At 42.6% G+C, this 21,441-nt stretch overlaps 2 protein-coding genes across 2 annotated transcripts; one reads left to right on the top strand and one right to left on the bottom strand.

Annotated features, from left to right (window-relative positions):
* Positions 1 to 1,561: 1,561 nt before the first annotated feature.
* Positions 1,562 to 2,572, bottom strand: LOC145637884 (uncharacterized). Its single transcript, XM_081688891.1, has one exon. The coding sequence runs from the start codon at positions 2,483 to 2,485 to the stop codon at positions 1,706 to 1,708; it is 780 nt and encodes a 259-aa protein (XP_081545017.1). The 5' UTR covers positions 2,486 to 2,572; the 3' UTR covers positions 1,562 to 1,705.
* Positions 2,573 to 20,474: 17,902 nt separating this feature from the next.
* On the top strand, positions 20,475 to 21,434 carry LOC145640270 (uncharacterized). Its single transcript, XM_081691572.1, has one exon. It carries the CDS (start codon positions 20,475 to 20,477, stop codon positions 21,432 to 21,434), a length of 960 nt encoding a protein of 319 aa, XP_081547698.1.
* The last annotated feature ends 7 nt before the right edge of the window (positions 21,435 to 21,441 follow it).

Below are 21,441 nucleotides of genomic sequence, written 5' to 3'. Positions count from 1 at the left end.
CCCCAAAATAGATCATATAACTCACTGATTATAATTGAAAGTGTACCTGTTGCCCTGTTGGAGATACCCTAAGCCATACAGGGGGAACAAGCTAGCAGATGCAAATCATGCAATAGCGAAAACCTCTAAATGCTTAGATGATTCTAGGATATTTACTGATCCTCTGTTGTATGGATTATATCTCACGGATTGTAACAGACTTTCTATGGACTCTTCTTGATTTGTCATAATGTAGCCTTAAAAAAAGGAACAACATTAGTGACTAACTCATATTTAACCAAGGTGTACAAATAGGACTGATGCTAATAGCTGTAAACATAATAGTTATTAAAGAGGCTTTTTAAGTTTTATTCTATGATTTTGGGTGAAATTTAATACAAATACTTTGTGATGCAAGTGATACAACTTACAAGACATCAACGTTAAGTCTTTTAACATTATAATTATAACATTATCCAAATAGGACAAAACCAAACCCCCAAAAGGTGCTATATTTAGCCCTGCTTCTCAAAATCTCACTTGATGTGTAATTTATAACAGATACGCCAAGTGACTGAACATATCAAAGCCAGTAGGTGTTTACAGATTTCAGTTGGATTTGCTTCTTATGTCGAATATCTGCATCTCTTTCTTCTTTCATGCTTTGTTCTAGAAAAACAAGTACGCATAAAGCCGAACTTACAGTCTTACAATTTCCTGTTAGAGTTGGTGCTTTTATTTGCTGAATTGCTGCATTTCTTTCTTGCTTCATCCACTGCAAATTCCTGATCCTATCCTAGAGATGGTAATTTTCGAAACAGAAGAGGAGAAAGGTGAGGTTGGGATTAGCTTTATTAATATCATAGATCATTCATATTTTCATAATGTTGCCACGGAAAGAAATGTATATTATGGAAGCTATCTGACAAAATGCACCCAGGTGAACGCCACTGGCCTCGCATAGAAAAAGGTAACAGCTGATCATTCTTTTTCCATCCTACAACAAGATTTAGATCGAAAAGAGATTTTTTCCTCTTATTTATAGCTGTCTAACTATCGGTGCAGTGTATTCTTTCTATACGATAATTATGTTGAAGTCAGTGACGATGTCAAGAAATGTTACACTATGTTGTCTATGTATTTCTGTGTTGTCATTCTTGTCAACACCCAAAAAAACTTAAGATAGTAGCTCAATCTTCAGCTCTTAAATTACCCTAGCCTTAAATTGAGAAAAAAAATTGAAAGAAGATACATTTACAAATGCTTATATTACACCAGGTTTTCTTTCATGTAAGCAATAAGTTCAGAAGGATGAAAACAAATTCAGAAATTTGAGAATGACAATCACAATGTTGAGCAACATCAACCCACCATGAAAGGTACAAATTACTTCAATAGACATCTAAAGCAAATTAGCCAATGCCTCACTTGCATAATTGTATGAAATGTATAATTAAACTGTTCAATATGCAAGTTGGCAACAAATATAAATATCCAATTCAGATTTTCACACAAATTTTCTAATTAGTTAAAACCATATTATATATCAATATAAACCAAGATCAAATATTAGTCCATGAAATTGACACCACTTTCATTTCATTGATAGTTCAATAGTCAAAACAGCCTCATTTCAATTTTTTTCTACCATTAATATAAACATCAATCCTACCACATAAAAGTTTCTTTCACATCTAAGATGAGCATAACAAATTCCAAAATAAAACTAATTTGATTTCTGCTTCAATCTTGGAGAACTCCTTGACCCATTTGGAGAAATGGAACCCTTCTTATCCCCATTCTTCTTACTCATTTTTTTAGGAGCAACAGACACAACATCCTTTTCTTTGATTTTCTTAGATTTAGAACTTTTTTCATCAAATCTACCTTCATCCTCCTCTTCATTCAACACCATAGATCTCCTGCTCCTAGTCCGCAACGCGACACCACCTTCCAAAACCCCACCACCATTGCTCACATCCTTCAATGGAGCCCTCTGATTCGCATCAGCAACCAACTCAAAATCATCCCCAAGCTTCCTCACAAGCCTCCTCCTCTTCTTCATTCCTCCATTTCGCTTTGCCTTCCTAATCTCCATTTCAATCTCCTCCTCCTCTTCCTCGTCCTCCTCGTCGTCATCATCTACATCTACATCTTCTTCTTCATCATCCACCACCTTGACTCTCCGCCTCCGCTTCTTCGAAATCGGAGCGGGCGGAGGCGAATCAACACCCTTCAACGGACTATTCTCCATCTTTATTTTAAAAGACTTCTCCCTCTGTTTCCTAAGCTTCTCCACATTCCCCTCGATCTTCCCCTGAAGGCGAAGGCGATTCAGGCAAAGACCACCCATGGACCAGTGAGCCTCACTGGCCCAAGACATGAGCGGATCGAGTACCGGAATCGGTGGATCGACACGCTCATCGCTGAACTTCACGTCAGTATAGAACCTAGGCCGGGGAAGGCTGCGGCCGTAGAATCGGGCAGGTCGAAGAGGGACTACCATTGCTACTGCTATAAGATTTTCTGGGTAAGAGAGATGAGATTGTTGAGATTTGTTAGGTGTGAGAGAATGTAGGGTTTTAGAGAATTGAGTGTTGACAGTGTTAATATATAGAACAGCGATTAAGGTCACAGTGAAGATGTTTGGCGGGAAATATGTGGCGGTAAAACTCCCGCTCTTATAATATTGCGCGCTTCGCAAAATTTTTGTAGTTCGCGCTTTGGGATTTATTCGATTTTTTTTTTTTTTTTTTTTTCTTAGTGAGTATATTAATGTTCGATTTTCAATTAATGTAGTAATATTTTATGTAACTAGGGTTTAGGATGGAGGCGTGATGGTCACCTATCAGGTATAGTCCATAACAAGGGACGAAATCATAAAAAAATAAATCAATAATAATAAAATAACTGTATAAAATTAATAATAACAGTATAATAAAAAAATACGCTTTTTTCCTCTTTCTTAATCAAAAATCTCACTAGAATAATAACAGTATAGAATTAAAAAATTATATAATCAACAATAACAATGTATTAGATGAAGGCAGTGCGATGCACGATTTGTTTGAATTTTTCAATATAATTTTTTTATATATATAATTATGTGCTAAAATTTGTTATACATTTACATAAAATTTCTAATATCAAAAAGATAATATTTTATATTTAATTAATTTTAAACTGAGAAATCTCATTCGTCAATCTTGCTTACGTGTCATTTAAATTATTCAATATCCTATATGGTGCTCTGAAAAAATTAAATCCTACGTGGCTCTCTAAAAACTCGGGAAAAAACTCCCATATATATACTAGTTTTGTGCCCCGTGCGATGCCCGGGTTGTTTATGGACTTTTAAGATAAAATTATATTATGATTCAATTTAATTGAAAATAGAATTCTTAATTAACCTTTTTTTTTGCCACAAAGTCTATCTATATTTATCCAATGTGGTACGACACTTGGTGCGTGAAAAATTAAAACGCTAAATGATGTTGTCTTGTGGCCTATGTTGTGGGTAAAAATACCCCGTATACGTGGATCAATCCCATAGTGACACGTGGCCCAGTTATAGGGTGACACGTGTCACCACGGGAAGACGCCACCTAAATCAGAGCGCTTAAGGCCGTGGACCAATCCCATAGTGACACGTGGCCCAGTTATAGGGAGACACGTGTCACCACGGGAAGATGCCATGTGTTAAAGGCATCTGTTCCCTTAATAAATCAACATGCCCGAAAGCCCTAATAACGTCAGGGCCCAAATCCCGAGAGATATCAATGAAAGCCGCAAAACGACGCCCCCAGAGTAGCACGTGGCACTCACTGATTGCACAGCCAATCACGTCACGCAAATCTAGGGCATAAACCCTAGAAAGGGGCACGAGTCCCACCCCTATAAATACCCCAATCATTTATGATGAGGGGGGATTCAGACAATTGAAAACAACAGAGCATTAAATAGCTCCAACTTCTCTCTACTTTCTCTCTCTAGCCTTTTCCGTTCTGATCACTGACTTGATCGTCGGAGGCGAATATTCCGTTGATCGGAATATTCGTTGTTTTGCAGGTGGGACCAACTCATTGCCAGAAGAGCGTGACCAGTATCCCAGTAAATCCAAAAAAGACCCGAAACATTTGGCGCCGTCTGTGGGGATACTCGTACGTTATGGCGATAGACGGTCAGACACCTAATCCAGGCGAGGATGGACATGTAGAGGATTTAATCCCTACGATTCGTACTAGCGATCCTCTGATAGCCACATTTGAAGAAGCTGATGACCCTCATGTTACCGCAGCCTCTCTTAAGGCCGCGCTTAACAAACTCAGAAAAGAAATTGAAAACGGAGCCTCTACCTCTAGGCAGCCGCCCAGGATAGAGGAACAGAGGGTTCCAAGAAAGACACACAGCAAAACAGTCCATGCAACGGACGCTCGAAACACTCCATTTCGAAGGTCGACTGGAAGGTCCCCGAGAGTACCGCGGACTAATTTCTCTGACTTGCTGGCGAAAACGCAGTCGGCTGGGGGGAGGGGTAGACAGCCTCGAAGAGAGGAGCCTGAGCCGTCCAGACGATGGAAGGACGCAAGGGATTACCTTCGGCATAAGCAGCGGGAGCGCGCCGCCTACTCTGACACGGCCTCAACCCCGACAATGCCGGATGATTTTTCACATCATTCTCTTTCCCAGCATACCAACACGGCCATCTCCAGTGGAAGTCAGGCAGTTCGCACCCCAACTCCTATTCCAGTCTTCCATGCTCCAACTCCTATTCCAGCCCAATCACTGCAATATCAACCTCAGGGGTTCAATGGCTTGATGCAGCCAAACCCCCAGGCATACGGACAATATGGGCCATATGGGCAGGTGTACGGACAAGCTCCCTATCTAGCTGGACCGTCCGTGCAACCGCAACCCATCGATTGGCAGATGCGCCTACTCACTCTGGGAGATAAGCCGCCCCCGTTTTCGCAAGATATTTTAAATGCCCCTCAGCCACCAAAGGTGAAGAGTGTACTTGTGGGAGCTTATGATGGTACGGGCAACCCAGAAGAGCACATCACCTCGTACAGGAACCTGATGTACTTGCAAAGCGTAGATGATGCTACTTGGGGCAAATGTTTCCCGGCTACTCTGAAAGGTGTGGCACAGGATTGGTTCAACAGTTTGCCGGCTGGTTGTATCAATTGTTTCACTACTCTTAGTTTGTTGTTCGTGGGAAATTTTTCATACAACATACCGCCTTGAAAGACTAGCCTTAACTTGGCGACAATCGTCCAAGAAAAAAATGAGGGCTTACGCTCGTACGTCCAGCGATTTAACCAAGAAAAAGCCCAAATTCATAATCTACCGGACGAAATGGCTTACTCTGAATTTCTCCGGGGATTAAGGCACAATGGTTTTAAATTTGACTTGGTAAGGAAAAAGATTCGGACATACGCAGGTGTTCTGCGGGAAGCCGAAGCTTATATTGAGGCGGCAGACTTTTGTTCGCTCACAAAAGCAGAAGCGCCGGCCAAGGGGGCTGAGAAGAAACCTTCTCAGCAAGACTCGGCCGGCCAAAAGAAAGAAGGAAAAAAGAGAAAGGAAGTCTGGGTGGCTGATGGCCAGCCACAGAAATCCAAGAAGGTCAAGGCGTACGAGCCTCAGTTTGAATTCAACAAGGATTGTTATTCTATCTTGATGGAAATCAAGGATAAGTTTGAGTTTGAGAAGCCACAGCCGCTGAGAGGCCCGGCTCAGTATAGGAACAAGAACAAGTACTGTCATTACCACAAGGATGTGGGACATGACACGAACGATTGCATTAACTTAAAAAGACTCCTGGACAAACTAGCCGAGAAAGGCATGCTAAATTCATATGTGATGAAGTCCAAATTTACTTACACACGGACAAACAACACGTCCGAGCAAAGACAGAAGAATGATAAGAACAAAGATAAAGATGATGGCAACAGCACTAATTCAGGTTTTGTGGCCGTGATATCAGGAGGATTTGCCTCAGGCGGTCCCACTATGAAAGGGATCAAGCAGGACGCCCGGAACCTGGGAAAGGTGATGCAGATGGATTCAGTGAAGGCTGAACCCTTCCCCGAAGTAATCATCAGTGAGGCCGATCGGGGAGAGGTCAAAGCCTTACACAATGATCCCATGGTATTCATTATGAAGATAGCCAATTTGAAGGTCGGACGAATATTGATAGACACGGGTAGCGCGGCTGATATCATCAGCCTGGCCGCCTTGAAGAATCTGAGCTTCCCAGAGGATGCTCTCCAGGACATCACTCACCCGCTGGTCGGATTTGGGGGGAATGTCATCCACCCAGTGGGGCGGATAGACTTACCTGTCCGATTCGGGCAAAAAGGGGAAGGAAGAGATATGGTTGTCCGCTTCTTGGTCGTAAAAGAACTGACTGGATATAATGTCATACTCGGCCGTCCTACACTGAATGCAGCAAAAGCAGTCATTGTGCCTCACCTAATGCTGCTAAAGTTTGAAAGGACAAACGGGAAAATAGGTACAATCCAAGGAAGTCAGAAGATGGCTAAGGAATGCAATCAGTTGGCGGTTAAGCCTACAGCGCGCGGACCAAAACTGTCCGAGCCAAAAGAAGAAGGAACCTCACTCCCAACACACCAGGTCAGCCAGAAGCGTAAGGCGACCAAGATAGAGCAAGCATAGCAGCTAATGACTGTCGGACGGCTAGAAGAGCTACGCCCCCAGCCGGCCGGCAGTCACCAGGATATAGTGCTTGACCCCGATCAACCAAGTCGGACGGTCAGTGTGGGCACTATAGCTTTGGGTGTGCTTGGGGATGAATTAATTCAATTATTGAGAGAGTTCAAGGATGTATTTGCATTTGATGTCGGTGAGATGCCAGGTATAAGTCCAGATCTGGCCGTGCACAAATTGGCTGTGAATCCGGCCGTAAAACCTGTCCGTCAGAAGAAAAGGAATCATGGAGAAGAGAGGAATCAGGCGGCCGCAGAAGAAGTCAAGAAGCTTCTAGATGCCGGTTTCATTCGGCAATGCTATTACCTAGAATGGGTGGCCAATGTGGTCCTTGTCAAGAAGCCGAATGGAACTTGGAGAATGTGCGTAGATTACACCGATCTAACACAAGGCATGCCCTAAGGATAGCTTTCCCCTGCCTAAAATCGACCGTCTGGTTGATTCGACGGCCGGGCATGCCCTGATGAGCTTTATGGACGCATACTCCGGATTCCATCAAATTCCGTTATGGGAAGAAGACTAGGAGAAAACACCGTTCGTGACTGAGCAGGGGTTGTATTGTTACAAAGTTATGCCATTCGGCCTTAAGAATGCCCCAGCTACCTTTCAACGACTAGTTAACACAGTCTTCAGAGATCAGCTCGGCCGGAATATGGAGGCGTACATTGATGACATGATTGTCAAGTCAAAAGAGCCGGCTGACCATTTGAAAGATCTACGAGAAACTTTCACCGAACTCAGGCGGCATAAGATGATGTTAAATCCAAAGAAATGTGTCTTAAGTGTTAAGTCCGGTAAATTTCTCGGATTTTTGATTGATCAACGTGGAATCGAGGCCAACCCTGAAAAAATCCAAGCTGTCATGGACATGAAGTCACCAAGGACAATTAAAGAAGTCCAAAGATTGACCGGCTGTTTGGCCGCACTTGGTAGATTTCTGTCAAGATCAGGGGATAAGTGCCGCTATTTCTTTCAAACCATAAAAAAGAAAGCCATGTTTAAGTGGACAGAGGAGGCCGAGGAAGCATTCGTACAGCTAAAAGGCCATTTACATACATTGCCTCGGCTTGTCAGTCCACTTAAGAGCGAGAAGCTATTCATCTATCTTGCTATCTCAGAACACTCCTTAAGTGCCGTCCTACTTGTTGAACGGGACGGCCGCCAGATCCCTGTCTACTTTATTAGCCACGTTCTACATAACGCTGAGCTAAGGTATCCCCCCATTGAAAAATTTGGCTTGGCATTGTACATGGCATCAAAAAAGTTGCGGCCATACTTCTTGGCACATTCAATTGTGGTCTACACAGACCAACCTTTGAAGAAGCCATTTACAACGCTAGAGGCAAGCGGCCGTATGCTGAAATGGGCCTTGGAAATGAGAGGCTTGGATATTACATTTGAGCCAAGAAAAGCAATCAAGGGGCAAGCCTTTGCTGATTTTTTAGCTGAAATGACTCGGCCGGATCTTCAGACGGCCGGAGATCAAATCTGGAAAGTGTTTGTGGATGGCAGCGCGACAGCCACTGGTTGCGGTGCAGGTGTTATATGCCAGTCACCTGAAGGAGACAAGTTTGAGTACGCCCTGAGATTCCAGTTTCAAGCCTCTAATAACGAGGCCGAGTACGAAGCCCTCTTGGCTGGCCTAAGAATGTGTAAGGCGGCAGGAGCGACAAAAATTGACGTATGCTCCGACTCCCTACTTGTAGTCGGCCAGGTGAATGGAGACTTCGAGGCGAGGGAGCCGGCCATGATAAAGTACTTGAAGATTGTAAAAGAGGAGGCTGAGAGCCTAGATCATTTTACCCTACAGCAGGTCCCTCGTTCGTCCAATCATCAGGAGGACGCCCTCTCTAAGCTAGCATCCTAAGCATCATGTGATACTCCCAGGTCAGTGTTTTGGGAAGTAAAAGAGAAGAGGAGTATTGACGCTGAGCCAGTACACGCAATTGATAGAAGCTCCACTTGGATGGATAGGATCATATCTTACCTTAAGGACGGATTACTCCCGGCCGATCCTAAAGAGAGCTGGTTGATGAAAAAGAGAGCGGCTTGGTTTGAAATTAAGCAAGGAGAGTTGTTCAAAAAGGCATTTGTAAAGCCGTACCTGAAATGCATCACTCCTGAGAGAGGGTATGATGTCTTGGATGATATTCACCAGGGGCAGTGTGGTTCTCACATTGGAGGACGAGCTTTGGCTGAAAAGGCTGCCCGCCTGGGTTACTACTGGCCGAGCTTAAAGACGGACGCAATGGAAATGGTAAAGAAGTGTGACAAATGCCAGAGGTTCGCAACATTAATTCATCGACCCGCCAACAATCTTTCGGCCATCAGTAGTCTGCTCCCCTTTGCCAAATGGGGGATGGACATTTTAGGACCATACACACCAGCGTCCGGCCAGAGGCGGTATGTGTTTGTAGCAGTAGACTACTTCACAAAATGGGTAGAGGCCGAGGCCGTCCGGGGAATCAAATGGACGGATGTTTCAGCTTTCATATGGAAGAGTATCATTACACGCTTTGGCGTTCCTCAGTCTATGGTGTTTGACAACGGACCTCAATTCGAAACGCCTCAACTCAAAGAATGGTTGGAAGACCAAGGCATAGCTCATTGCTTTGCTTCAGTCGGCCGCCCACAAGCAAATGGTCAGGTAGAGGCATACAACAAATTGATCTCCAATGGAATTAAGCGCAAGCTTGAAAGAGCAGGCGGCTTATGGGCTGACGAATTGGTTAATGTGTTGTGGTCCATACGAACCACAGCCAAAAGTTCCACAGGAGAAACTCCCTTCTTCTTAGTCTATGGTGCTGAGGCGGTCCTTCCAATTGAAATGTATGAGCCCACTCTTAGGGTGATGCTATATGATGAAGCGGCCAATTGGGAAGCCATGAAGACCGCTCTAGACTTCCTTCCTGAAGCTAGGGGCAATGCGGCGCTTAGACACGAAATCTATCGTCTTCGGATGACAAGGGCATACAATCGCCGAGTGTCAAAGCGACCGATAAAATTGGGAGATCTGGTCCTAAGGAAGATGGAGGTTGTGGGACGAGCAAATGAGGACGGCAAGCTGACCCTAAATTGGGAAGGGCCTTATCGAGTCAGAGAGGAGGTCAGAGATGGGACTTACCGTCTTGAAGCCATGGACGGCCGACCCATCCCACGTACATGGAACACTGACAATCTGAAGAAATATTATGTTTAATTACTTAGCCAAAAGCTGTGTACACAGCTAGGTCTGTTGACCGAGCAATGTAAGCCGTACGGCCATAGCAATGTAATTTTGACAAATTAATGAAAAGGTCAAACATTGTTATAATTATTTTTCTATTTAATTTATGCTCATTTGCACAGTCATAACTTATACAGATAGGCCGCATGGAAGTTGCAAGTAGGTTGCTTGCAACATAGCAACAAGGCCGCAGAACAAAAGTAAATTAAATAAAATGGGCAACTTGATCCCAAAAGCCACATGAACGCGTCCGCCCTTAATTAATGCGGACGGTAAAGGTAAGGTACCCTGTGAAACCCATATAATGGGGCAAGGGCATACCTAGGCATTCCAGCCTAGCCAAACATGAAAATTCTAAGTTGAGATCACACTTGGAATTTTCTGAGTGCGTCCGAGCGATAGTTTCAACGGACAAACTCACTTAAAGCCAATTGAACGGCCAATTAACGTGTTGATTCGGCGTACCACCTAGTCCAAGGGCAATCGTTATTATGATTTGATTAACTTGGTAGAAGTCATACCACCTAAGGTATAAATTTTACCAAGCCAATCAAACCACCCAAAGTATGGACAAGGCGAATGCCGAATAAAGGGGCATACCCCCCAATTGTACGAAGATACAAAAACGTGAAAAGTATGTGTACGAAAATGCAGAAACCATGTAAAAACTTGTTAAGTATAAAATGTGCAAAGTATGAAGCAAAAATTGGAAGCTAAATTAATAAAAGGGCCGTTCAAAAGGCGGTAAAATATCTTACATAAAAACCGCTCGAAAAGGCGGTTGAAAAAGTCAAGAAAAATATACATAAATAGAGCTTAAAAGCAGAGAAAGCTGAAAGTCAGGGGGCGGTCGGGGTTGAAGCTGAATCATGGACTAGGATGGGATATTGAGAAGCTGCAGGAGAGGCGTCCTCAGCTGGCACCTCTTTGCTCTCCGCTTCACCATCATGGCCGGCCGCCACTTGATTTTCCTCATCCTCTGAGGTTGTTGGTGTGGCGTCCAGCTCAGGAGAAGGTTGTCCAGCCTTCTTAGCTTCTTCCCTGAGGCAGACGAAGTTGAGGCGCTTAGTGAAGCGCTCTTGAAAATAGGCGGCCTCCCCATCTTACACCATGAGCTCGAACGCTTCGAAGAAGAAACTCTTCAGCCTATCCTCAGCGTTTTGCTCAATGCGGACGACCTCGTCTGCGCTAGGGGCCCGAGGCGTCTTCAGCTGGAGAGTCAAGTCCTCAATAGACTTCTTCAAGGTCTCCACCTCGGCCCTAAGTGCGTCCGCCTCGTCCAGGGATTCTTTCAAATGCTTCTGGGCCAAGGACACCTCACTTCTGAGCTTCTCTGAAGCCTCAAATCCCTCCTTCCAGCGTTGGCCGTCCAGGAGGGCCTGGTCCCTCTCCAGCCTCATAGTGTCCCTGTCTAAGGCCTCCTGTTCGAGGGACTTACCCAGTTTCACCAGATCCTCCGCCTGCCGCGTTGCCTTGTCGGACAGCGCATTGATTTGGGTATCAAAGTATCGGCGCTGGACGGCCACTTCCCCAGTAACAGCATCCTGGGCCTTCTAGATGTTTTCCCAGGCGCGCTTCAGCTTTTCGTTTTCTTTCTCTTTCCATTCAAGGAAGGCGGTCAGCCGCAAGAAAAGTTGCGCACAAGAAAAACAGGGTAAATGTGTTAGTAAAGTAAGAGTGAAAAATTGACTAAGTGCATTTGAGGGGAAAAGTTACCTCAGCGTTGCAATTGATCATGGGGCCGAGGAATCCCTCGTGTATCCCCCGCAGCTTGTCTCGCTGCTCAGCAGGGACGGCCCGGGCCATGGCTTCCCGCATAGCCTTCCTGTCCGCCCCAATAAAGGACTGGCCGGGCAGCTTCATTTGTAGCTCCTCTGCAATGTCTGTAGGCGGACGCAAAGAGTCTAATATAAGCTTAGTAAAAAAAAAAAAAAAAGAAAGAGAAGGAACAAAATAAAAGATCCAAAGTTACTTGGACTGACCGTCAGAGAAGCTTGGAGGGGTAGGAAGGTTGAAAGTGAATGGCGGGGGCGGCGCAGGCTCGTTATCCCCTTCCCCCGTCCAGCCAGGCTGATCGCCGGCCGACTGACTGGCATCAAGCCAATCAGATTCATTGACTCTTTGGACGGGCGGAGTCACTTCTGGCCCGGTCGGTTTTGCCGGGGTCGACTTACCCCTACTGTCCGATTTCTCGGACCCAACATGACCCGGCATGGCGGCCGGATCTATGGACTTGGAGGCCCCGCTATCGCTCAGCCGGGGTTGTTCTCCTTTGGACTGCCTAGAGACAGTCCGCGACGTCGTCTTGGCCGCAGAAGTGGAAGTGGTCTTGGATGCGACCATCTTCCTTTGTTTGGACGCCTTACCGTCCTGATCCGTCTTGGACGCAGGGGACGACTGCTTCCGTTTGGACCGTGGGGTTGGAGTGGCCAGCTGTAGAGACAAAAGTTAGTAAAAGAAAACAAGATAATATAATAGGCCGAGCCAAGTTAGGAAGAAGATCTCTTCCGTAATACATACACGGACGAGGGGAAGAAAGCTAGATGGGTTTACTTACTCCTTTAGTTTGCTCGTACAGCCTCTGGCGAGCCTTGTACCGAGCCAAGTCAATCTCGGACATGTTGACCTCCCCTTTCTGCTCTTTGTCTAGCATCTTGTACGCCTCAGCTGAAAGAAAAGAGGAAAAAGAGTTAGAAAATTCTTCAATATCAAATAACTTGTGTAAGTGTAAGAATATGTGTCCATGCGTCCACCTTGGGGCAGGTTCTTGTACAGGCCATAGGCGGACATAAAGGTGGGATCCCGCAGCCAGGTGGATAAAGGGACCCAGTTACTTGGAACGCGCTCAATTTTGCCGTTCCTTTTCACCCGCTTGACTTTGAAATATTCAAGCTGGTACTCCTGGCTGGGGTGGACGGGTGGTTTATCGGGCTTGAGGTCCCCACGTCCAAGTTGAATTGGCTCAGCATTGAACCGATTCATCCGCAAGTTAAATTCAACGTCCTTGGTTTTGACGCGGTAGAATCGGTGCTTCCAGTCACGCCACTTGGAGACGCGGTCCACCACCATCATATAATCTCTAGTGGTGCTCAAGATGAGCCAGCCGTCCGTGTCCGCGTCCAGCTTAGTCAGTGAGTGCATCTCACAGAAAACTGCAAAGTCCGGCTTGAAGCCTTTGCAGATGCACGTCACTAAGTACCCAAAAATATTCAACCAGCTGTTTGGCATCAGCTGGAAGAGGGCAATGTCATACTCGTCCAAGACGGTGCGGACGAAAGGATGGAGGGGGAAGCGCAGTCCAACGTCCAAGGCCGCCCTGTAGACGCTGAAGGATCTTTGGCGCGGCCTCTCTTCTTCCCAAGCGGCCAAAGCGCGGGACTTCCTTGGAGGCTGGATCTCAAACCCCTCCCCAAGGTGGAGGAATGCCTTGTATTCCTCAAATTTTTAGTTCAGATAGCCCAAGGCTGTGCTACCCACTGTGCAGGCGTACGGATCCTTGAAGTTGTCAATATTGGCAATATCCTCCTCGGCCGCCTCTTCGCCCTCTGCGGCCGCCGCTCCACCCTCGGCCGCATTCTCAGCTTCATCCTCTTCTCGCTGAGGAGCGCTCCCAAACTCGGAAGACAGCACTCTGTCCAGGTCGGCTGCCTCCGCCGAGCTGCGGCTCCTAGAGTTATGGCCGCCTCGGGGAGAGATAATGTCTTCAAGTGGTCGTTTGCCCTTATCTTTGGCACCGGCCGCCTGACTCCCAGTAGGAGGAGCTCTGCGAGGGGGCAGGTCGGACGGTTCATTAATTGAAACCCCCGTTCTTGGTCTGTCCGACCTGCCATATCGGAGATAGAGTTCTGAGGGAGTAGGGACGGACGCATCAGCGTCCGCCTGAGAAGAAGAAGCAGGCCCCTCACAGAGTAGCAACTCGGCCCCATCCATGACCGAGCTGGCATATTGGGGGAACCTCAACCCCGGAATTTTCCCGGACGTTCCCCCCATTGTAGATGCGCCTTGAGTTCTTTGACGCTCCTCGAATGAGGAAGTTACTTCCACGGCCGAGCAGTGAGTGCTCGTGGAAGCGGTCGTAAGAGTGGTGGAAGGGGTCTCAACGTTAACATTGTTTGGGTCATAAGGAGGCCTAGGGTTTACCAGACTTCCGTCTGGATTTCTGGCCGCATGACGGTCGTGCGTTTGCATCGTCCGTGCCATGTTCGACTGCAGGGACAGAGAAGAATGGGTGGATGTGAGTTGGTACGCACTAGAAATGGACCCACTCCATGAAGGAGACAACTCGTCTCCGTCCACTCTAGACTCCTTAGTCCCAGGCGAACGACCGGCCTCATGAGGAGAAACGGACGAAGCCGAGTGTTGAGCCAGCTTTTAAATAAACAAAGAAAAAAAAAAGACAAGGAAAATAAAAACAGGCGGCCTACCTCTGTACGTGTTGAAAACTTGGAAGCCTTGAAGGTTGATCGGAAAATTCAACGAATGTCACCGGAAAACTCAAATGCACGGCGGAGCTCTTGAAGATTCAAAAGAAAATGCACTTTCTCTCTCTAGAAGCTCTGACTTCTCTCTAGAAAATGTAAAGTTCCAAAGTACCAAAATGAAGTCAAAACCCTTGTATATATAGGGAAAAGTTATGAGGGCAAGAGAGTAAATTCATCTTTCCCGCCTAACACAGCTGAACGGTTACAATTTGAAAAATGTGACCTAGAATTTGGAGAGGCAAGGAGCAACTCCGTTAAATTAGGCGGAAAAGAGGATGACCTAGTAAACGGCGCGTCCAAAGGGAAGTTGGAAGAGCTAAAGCTCTCTCCGCAGTGGCAAGACAGCCACATCTCCCAAAAGTAAGACGGCCTATCTTCGTCCAGGGAGGTTGGCAGAGCTAAAGCTCTCTCCGTAGTGGCAAGACGGCCACATCTCCCAAAAGAAAGACGGTCTATCTCCGTCCGTGCCATTTGTATAGATAGGCGTTCGTTCTAAAATTGTCAGGCGGACGGAAAACTGACAAAACCATAATACCCCTGTACGCACCAAGGCTACTTGAGGTCAGAGGAGTCGGCCTGTAAGCGTACGAGCCGCCCCCTCTGAGGGGCAAATGTTGTGGGTAAAAATACCCCGTATACGTGGACCAATCCCATAGTGACACGTGGCCCAGTTATAGGGTGACACGTGTCACCACGGGAAGACGCCACCTAAATCAGAGCCCTTAAGGCCGTGGACCAATCCCATAGTGACACGTGGCCCAGTTATAGGGAGACACGTGTCACCACGGGAAGATGCCATGTGTTAAAGGCATATGTTCCCTTAATAAATCAACATTCCCGAAAGCCCTAATAACGTCAGGGCCCAAATCCCGAGAGATATCAATGAAAGCCGCAAAACGACGCCCCCAGAGTAGCACCTGGCACTCATTGATTGCACAGCCAATCACGTCAGGCAAATCTAGGGTATAAACCCTCGAAAGGGGCACGAGTCCCACCCCTATAAATACCCCAATAATTTATATGAGGGGGGATTCAGACAATTAAAAACAACAGAGCATTAAATAGCTCCAACTTCTCTCTACTTTCTCTCTCTAGCCTTTTCCTTTCTGATCACTGACTTGATCGTCGGAGGCGAATATTCCGTTGATCGGAATATTCGTTGTTTTGCAGGTGGGACCAACTCATTGCCAGCAGAGCGTGACCAGTATCCCAGGAAATCCAAAAAAGACCCGAAACAGCCTAATTATAAGTTTATTATTTTGTATTTTATCGAAAATAAAACTCTAAACTAACAATCTTATTCTAAATTAACTTTTTATCTTATGAAATCTATCCAAATATATCTAAGGTGGTGCGACACTTGGCGATTTTTATGTATAAAGTCTATCTAAGGTGGCGCGACACTTGGCGAAAAGTTGGAACACCAAGTGTCGCTATTTTGTGACCTGGCTAAAAGTTTAGCTTTATATATTAGTTATATGATACTAGTTTTGTGCCCCGTACTATGTTTGGGTTATTTATTGAATTGTAAGATAAATTTTTAATCTATACATCAAATTTTAAAATATATCATTGATACAAATTAGTTAGGAATTGGATGTGTTTTTGTGACGATTTGCTATCTAATAGACATTGGCTAATAATAGTGTTGGTGGAAATGTTCGATTTAATACACTAAAAAAAATAGCAAAAAATAAATTAAATGAAATAAATGTTCAAAATCCGTTGGGTTGATCCGAACCTAAAACTTTGGGCAAGATTCGAACATTTTTTTACTCATAAGCTGAAGTGACCCAATTCGAGATGACTCGTAACCCAACCCTAATTGATGGGTAGTAATAAAATTCTATTAAATTGTGAAGTACTCATGTTATTTTAGCCGATTAGTATACATCATAAAGGGATATTTTACGCTTTGAACTATATTAGAATTATAATCTAATAATTTTTTTGAATAAAATTATAATTCAATTTGTACATTTGAAATATTGGTATTTTATCAAAAATAAAACTATAAACTAACAATTTTATCTTAAAATTCTATCCAAATGAATTCTAAACTAACTTTTTTTTATCTTGTAATAAAGTCTATCTATGTCTATCCTACGTGGCCGACATTTGGCGAAAAGTTGGAACTCCAAGTGTCGCTGCCTTGTGACCTGGCGACATTTGGTGATGAAGGAATTAAATCAAAAACAAAATAAAGAATGAATTCAAGAAAAAGAAAAATAGAGGAGAAAGAAAAAAAAATATGAATTGTAAGAGGAGGAGATGAATTATCTCAATCTATGGTGATCAACAATGGTCAATGGTAATTGTTTTTTTTCCTCACAAGGGAAATTCCTAATGTATAATGGTAATTGGTAATGGTGATGAAAAAATTAAATAAAAAACAAAATAATGAATTAATTTAAGAGAGAGAAAAATAGAAGAAAGAGAAGATAGAGGAGAGAAAACAAAAATTAAGAAAGTGTGAGGGAGGAGAAGAGAGGAGAGAGAAAATACTAAGGAGAGAGAATAGTGTTGTTATTTTGCTGGCAAATTGTAGAATATGTGGCCTCTTATTACTTGTGGTGCATACATGGTGCATGTTAAAATTTGCGGCGGGGGAAGGGGGGTTGGGTCTAGTTGGGCTAAAGTAGCGGGCTTGTTGGATTTAAACAGAATTTCGGACTTTTTTGGGTTGTATTTAGGTACTTGACCTTTTTTTTTTGTTGTTCAACTTAGACTATCAATATATTCAATAATCCCCTCTTTATTTTATTACTTGATTTTATTTCCCTTAGACACGTATGCTAGTAAATCTTTAATCATCTATACGTAATATCTTTAGTTATAATAAAACCAACAACGGTATTAGCGGTTTGTTTCAACTAAAACCTCTACTACAAATAACATCCACATTGGATAGTATGTGAGGTGTTAGTTTGAGACCGACACAAATAAAGAATAAATTTATGATTTACCATCGTAAGGAACTCGTTCCAACACGAGGCTAGGGATTGATTACGCTTTAAATTTATTGTTACAATTTTATTAATTAGATGTCTTCGAGGAGCTAGACATATAAAACTTAATCTTTATTTATGGGGATAAGTCTTGTATGTGGTTAGCCATACGGTGTGACCACATTAGTTTATAAGAGTAATCTTCATTTATATGTATGAATAACCTCAATTTTTCATAAAGGTAACCTTATGTTGTCCATAAAAGTAACCTAAATTCATTATACGAGTGAATACAAGTCATTTAGAAATAAGTAACTCCATTTGTTCATTCGAATAACCCCTATTATTTTGTTTTAAAAAATGAAAGAATAATTCCACTTACTTAAGAAAGTAACCCCTATTAATAACTTACATACGCGTTAAGGTAACCTCATTTACGTATCACCGTAACCCCCTATTAATTAATTACTTATCTTGTATGTTATTATGTGAAATGGCCACACTATGTGGCTAGCCACATAAAAAAATTTGTGTTAATGATGTAATGGTACTCATTAAGGGCCTGTTCACATTGACTGAAATCAGCTGAATTGAACTGTACTGAACTGAACTGAACTGAAATGAGCTGAACTGAACTGAGCTGAAATGAGCTGAACTGAACTGAACTGAACTGAAATGAGTATTTTATAAGAGAAGGAAATTAGGAGCTGAATTGAACTGAACTGAACTGAATTTCAACGTATGAGAACAGGCCTTAAAGTCTGATTTTGTGAATTTATGTATTAAGATGAAACGACTAACTAGTAAGATTTTACAAAAGTTTATTTTATATATCAATGTATGTGAATGTAAAGGAGTACGTGAATGGTGTGAAACTTGTAAATGTTGCAATACTAAAAATAACAGAAGTATAAATTATGATGTCACACACCTTCTAGACGGTAAGGTTATTAAATTCAACTTATAGAACAAAATTCGTCAAAAATTGCATTAATAGAATAATAGAAACACCTCATAGTACACCAACCAAAATAATGAATAAACACGAAGAAGTCGTCATCTATTATCTAGAAGTGTAAGTTATTAGTTTATTACAGATGGGCACCAATAAGAAACCGTCATTTACAACAAGCATCGAATTTCCATTAATTATGCTAACGGATCAAAGACTTCACATGCAACTTGGGTGTTATTATTATAATAATTATTTTCAGACAAGAGCTAATAAACGTCCCGAGGTGTTGGATACGATAGGTAAAAGTTGATTTATTAAATTAAAATAAATATTAATTACATTGATCGACGTGTGATTTTGCCATACATTTCCAAATTAATATTACTTTAGAAAGTATTTTAAATTCTTATATAACGTCGTAGGGGATTTCGTTAGCAATATCTTTTTTTTTTTTTTTTTTTTTTTTTTGACAAGAAGAAAAAGAGATTTCATTAATAAAATGTCGCCAAACGACACTTACATATAATTCTTAAGAAATCAAGAATTCCAGCACAAATACACACCTTAAAAGTAAATATATCGTAAAATTGATTAATAATCGTCTTTATAAAAAACTTCATCTGAAGCAATAAATTTGTGAGTTCGCACTGATTCGGCTTGAAATCCACGGATGCGTAGTCGTTTGAGTGAAAATATTCATGTGGTCATCTGGATTCTTGTACATAATATGAAACCCTAGATCTTCAACTCTTACCAAAGAAACATAAAAAGAAAATATACTCAAGAGAAAAAACATCATCTCAAGGATGAGATTTGTTTATTGAAAGCAATTTAAAGGTTTTTGGGGCTTACCACCGGCAAGAACACCAACGGAGGCCCCTACAAAGGTTCACAATTAAGATCAAGAGGAAAAGAGATTGTAGAGATGAAGAGAAAAGGGAGAGGAGTGAAGGAAAACCTTCAAAAGAATTGAAAAAACCTAGCTATGGAGGCTAGAAAAACCCTCCCACGGGAAAAACCCTAGAGGGAACAAAAAAAACCCTCCGAAGGAGAAAAGCTTAGAATCTACCTCTCTTCTAGTCTTCTCTATGTATTTTTGTTCCCTTTGCAATATCCTTAATATTATGACAAATGAAAAACAAACAAAATCATACAACTTACAAAAAAATTAGTGTAGAGCCGAAATACAATCTAAGCCTCCACTCCTTTAACTATATTAAATCTTATTATAGTGAAGATATGGGCAGCAACACGTGCCTTAAATACGGACATAAGAAGAAGATTATTATACAATTGAATTCCAAAATGGGAAACCATCAGACCATTAGTTCAACCTTAACCTCTAGTTGGGACTACAGTAATTTTCATATGTGATTGGCTACACCGTGTGGCTGACTGAGTAACTCCTGAATAAGTAACCCCGGTCACACAGTGTGGCAAAGCACCCTTAAAATTATTGTATAATAGCTCTTAATTTAAAACATAATTAATAATAGTTTATTCATGTATTAAATAGTAGGTAGGTGTCAAGTTTCCATGAGTCCCAACGAAGAATAGGGGAAGGAAATAGGAATCCCCAAATTGTCCAATTTTAAAGAACTACCAATAAAATTTGATCTCTTATCTTCATAATTGTTAGAAGTTAAAATTTTTACTACATCAAGATTTGCTTGTTATAGCCGTGCAGCTCGAGTACAGGGGTGCTAGATGGAGTGCATTTGTTTCCATCAAATACATACCTAATTTATTGAGACCGTAATATTGGACCATAAGTTAATTTTTAAATGAAAAAAATGCGACAAAAGATATTATGATGTTATGCATCTAGAATGTAAATCTATGACTTTATTATATTTAGCTAGAAAACGTGGGGGTAAAGCTAAAGATGATGCCACCCATTACGCTTACAATTCAACATCAACCAACTTCCTCCTTTAATTCTAATACTATGTAAACGTATTTTCATTATAATTAAATTGTTAAAAGTCAAACTTTTTTTCAATAAATAGAAATCAAGCGAAGAAAATATAAGCATTATGCTGAGAACTTAGGTAGAGCACAACAAATACAATCTTATTGTAATATCAATTTTAAGGGCCAATAATCACAAATATTATTCCAAATTATACCAAAGAAAAAAGGAGTTATTGCAAATGCAATCGCCTTCATCAATAGAGTTTGATTTCAACAGCGGCCGGGCATCTCCCTGTGGAAGCTCTCCATCGACTCCTAAGGGGTTCAGTGATTACTACTTTAGTGCGCCAACAAGTCCAGCTCGATCCATAGGGATCTATCATGAAGTTGAGCAATTTTCCAAGGTTAGTAACTACACGAGAGGTGATACATCTACCTCTGATTTATCATTTGATTTCCCATTTGCTACAAAGACAGAATCCAAATCCCTTGTAAAGCCTCTGCCTTTTGAAGGGCACAAACTAGAATCCATAGATAGTCCTCTTTTATCTCCACATTCAACCAAATTACAGCAAAAGAAGAGTTTTTGGAGCGTGTTTTCACCAAAACGAAAGAAGGAATCAGAACCTGATAAACCTGCAGTTGACAATGAGGGAACAAGAATTAAAAAGAAAGGAAGAGAACGAGCAAGAGAGAGAGCGGTTTCAGCTTTATCTGACTCTAGGAATGGAAGGAGAGTGATAAGGTCACTTTCTCCACCACGGGAATCTAAGTATCCATGGGAACAAGAGCAGAATACAGAAGAAATCGCCTCCACTTCAAAGCCAACTTCATCTCCATCAACATTGTCCACTTCTTCTAAAGGAAGTAAAAAGTGGAGGTTAAAAGATCTGTTCCTGTTTCGTAGTGCATCAGAAGGACGAGCATCAGAGAAAGATCTTTTGAAGAAATATTCATATGTGCATAGGAAACACGAAGTTGCCAATAACCCAGGATCACCATCATCAGCACAAGGCTCCTCGAGTATAATTCCTGCTCGAAGAGGACCGATGTCAGCTCACGAGCTGCACTATACTGTAAATAAGGCTATCTCACAAGATATGAGGAAGAAGTCATTCCTCCCATACAAACAAGGGATTTTAGGTCGCTTGGCAATCAATCCAACAGTTCATGCACTAGCACATGGTTATGGTCTTTAGCTCATCG

This window comes from Chenopodium album, chromosome 7, assembly GCF_948465745.1.
Source record: "Chenopodium album chromosome 7, dcCheAlbu1.1, whole genome shotgun sequence".
Lineage (NCBI taxonomy): Eukaryota > Viridiplantae > Streptophyta > Magnoliopsida > Caryophyllales > Amaranthaceae > Chenopodium > Chenopodium album.
Note: the sequence above shows the minus strand (reverse complement) of the source record. Positions and strands in the feature narration are given on the sequence as shown.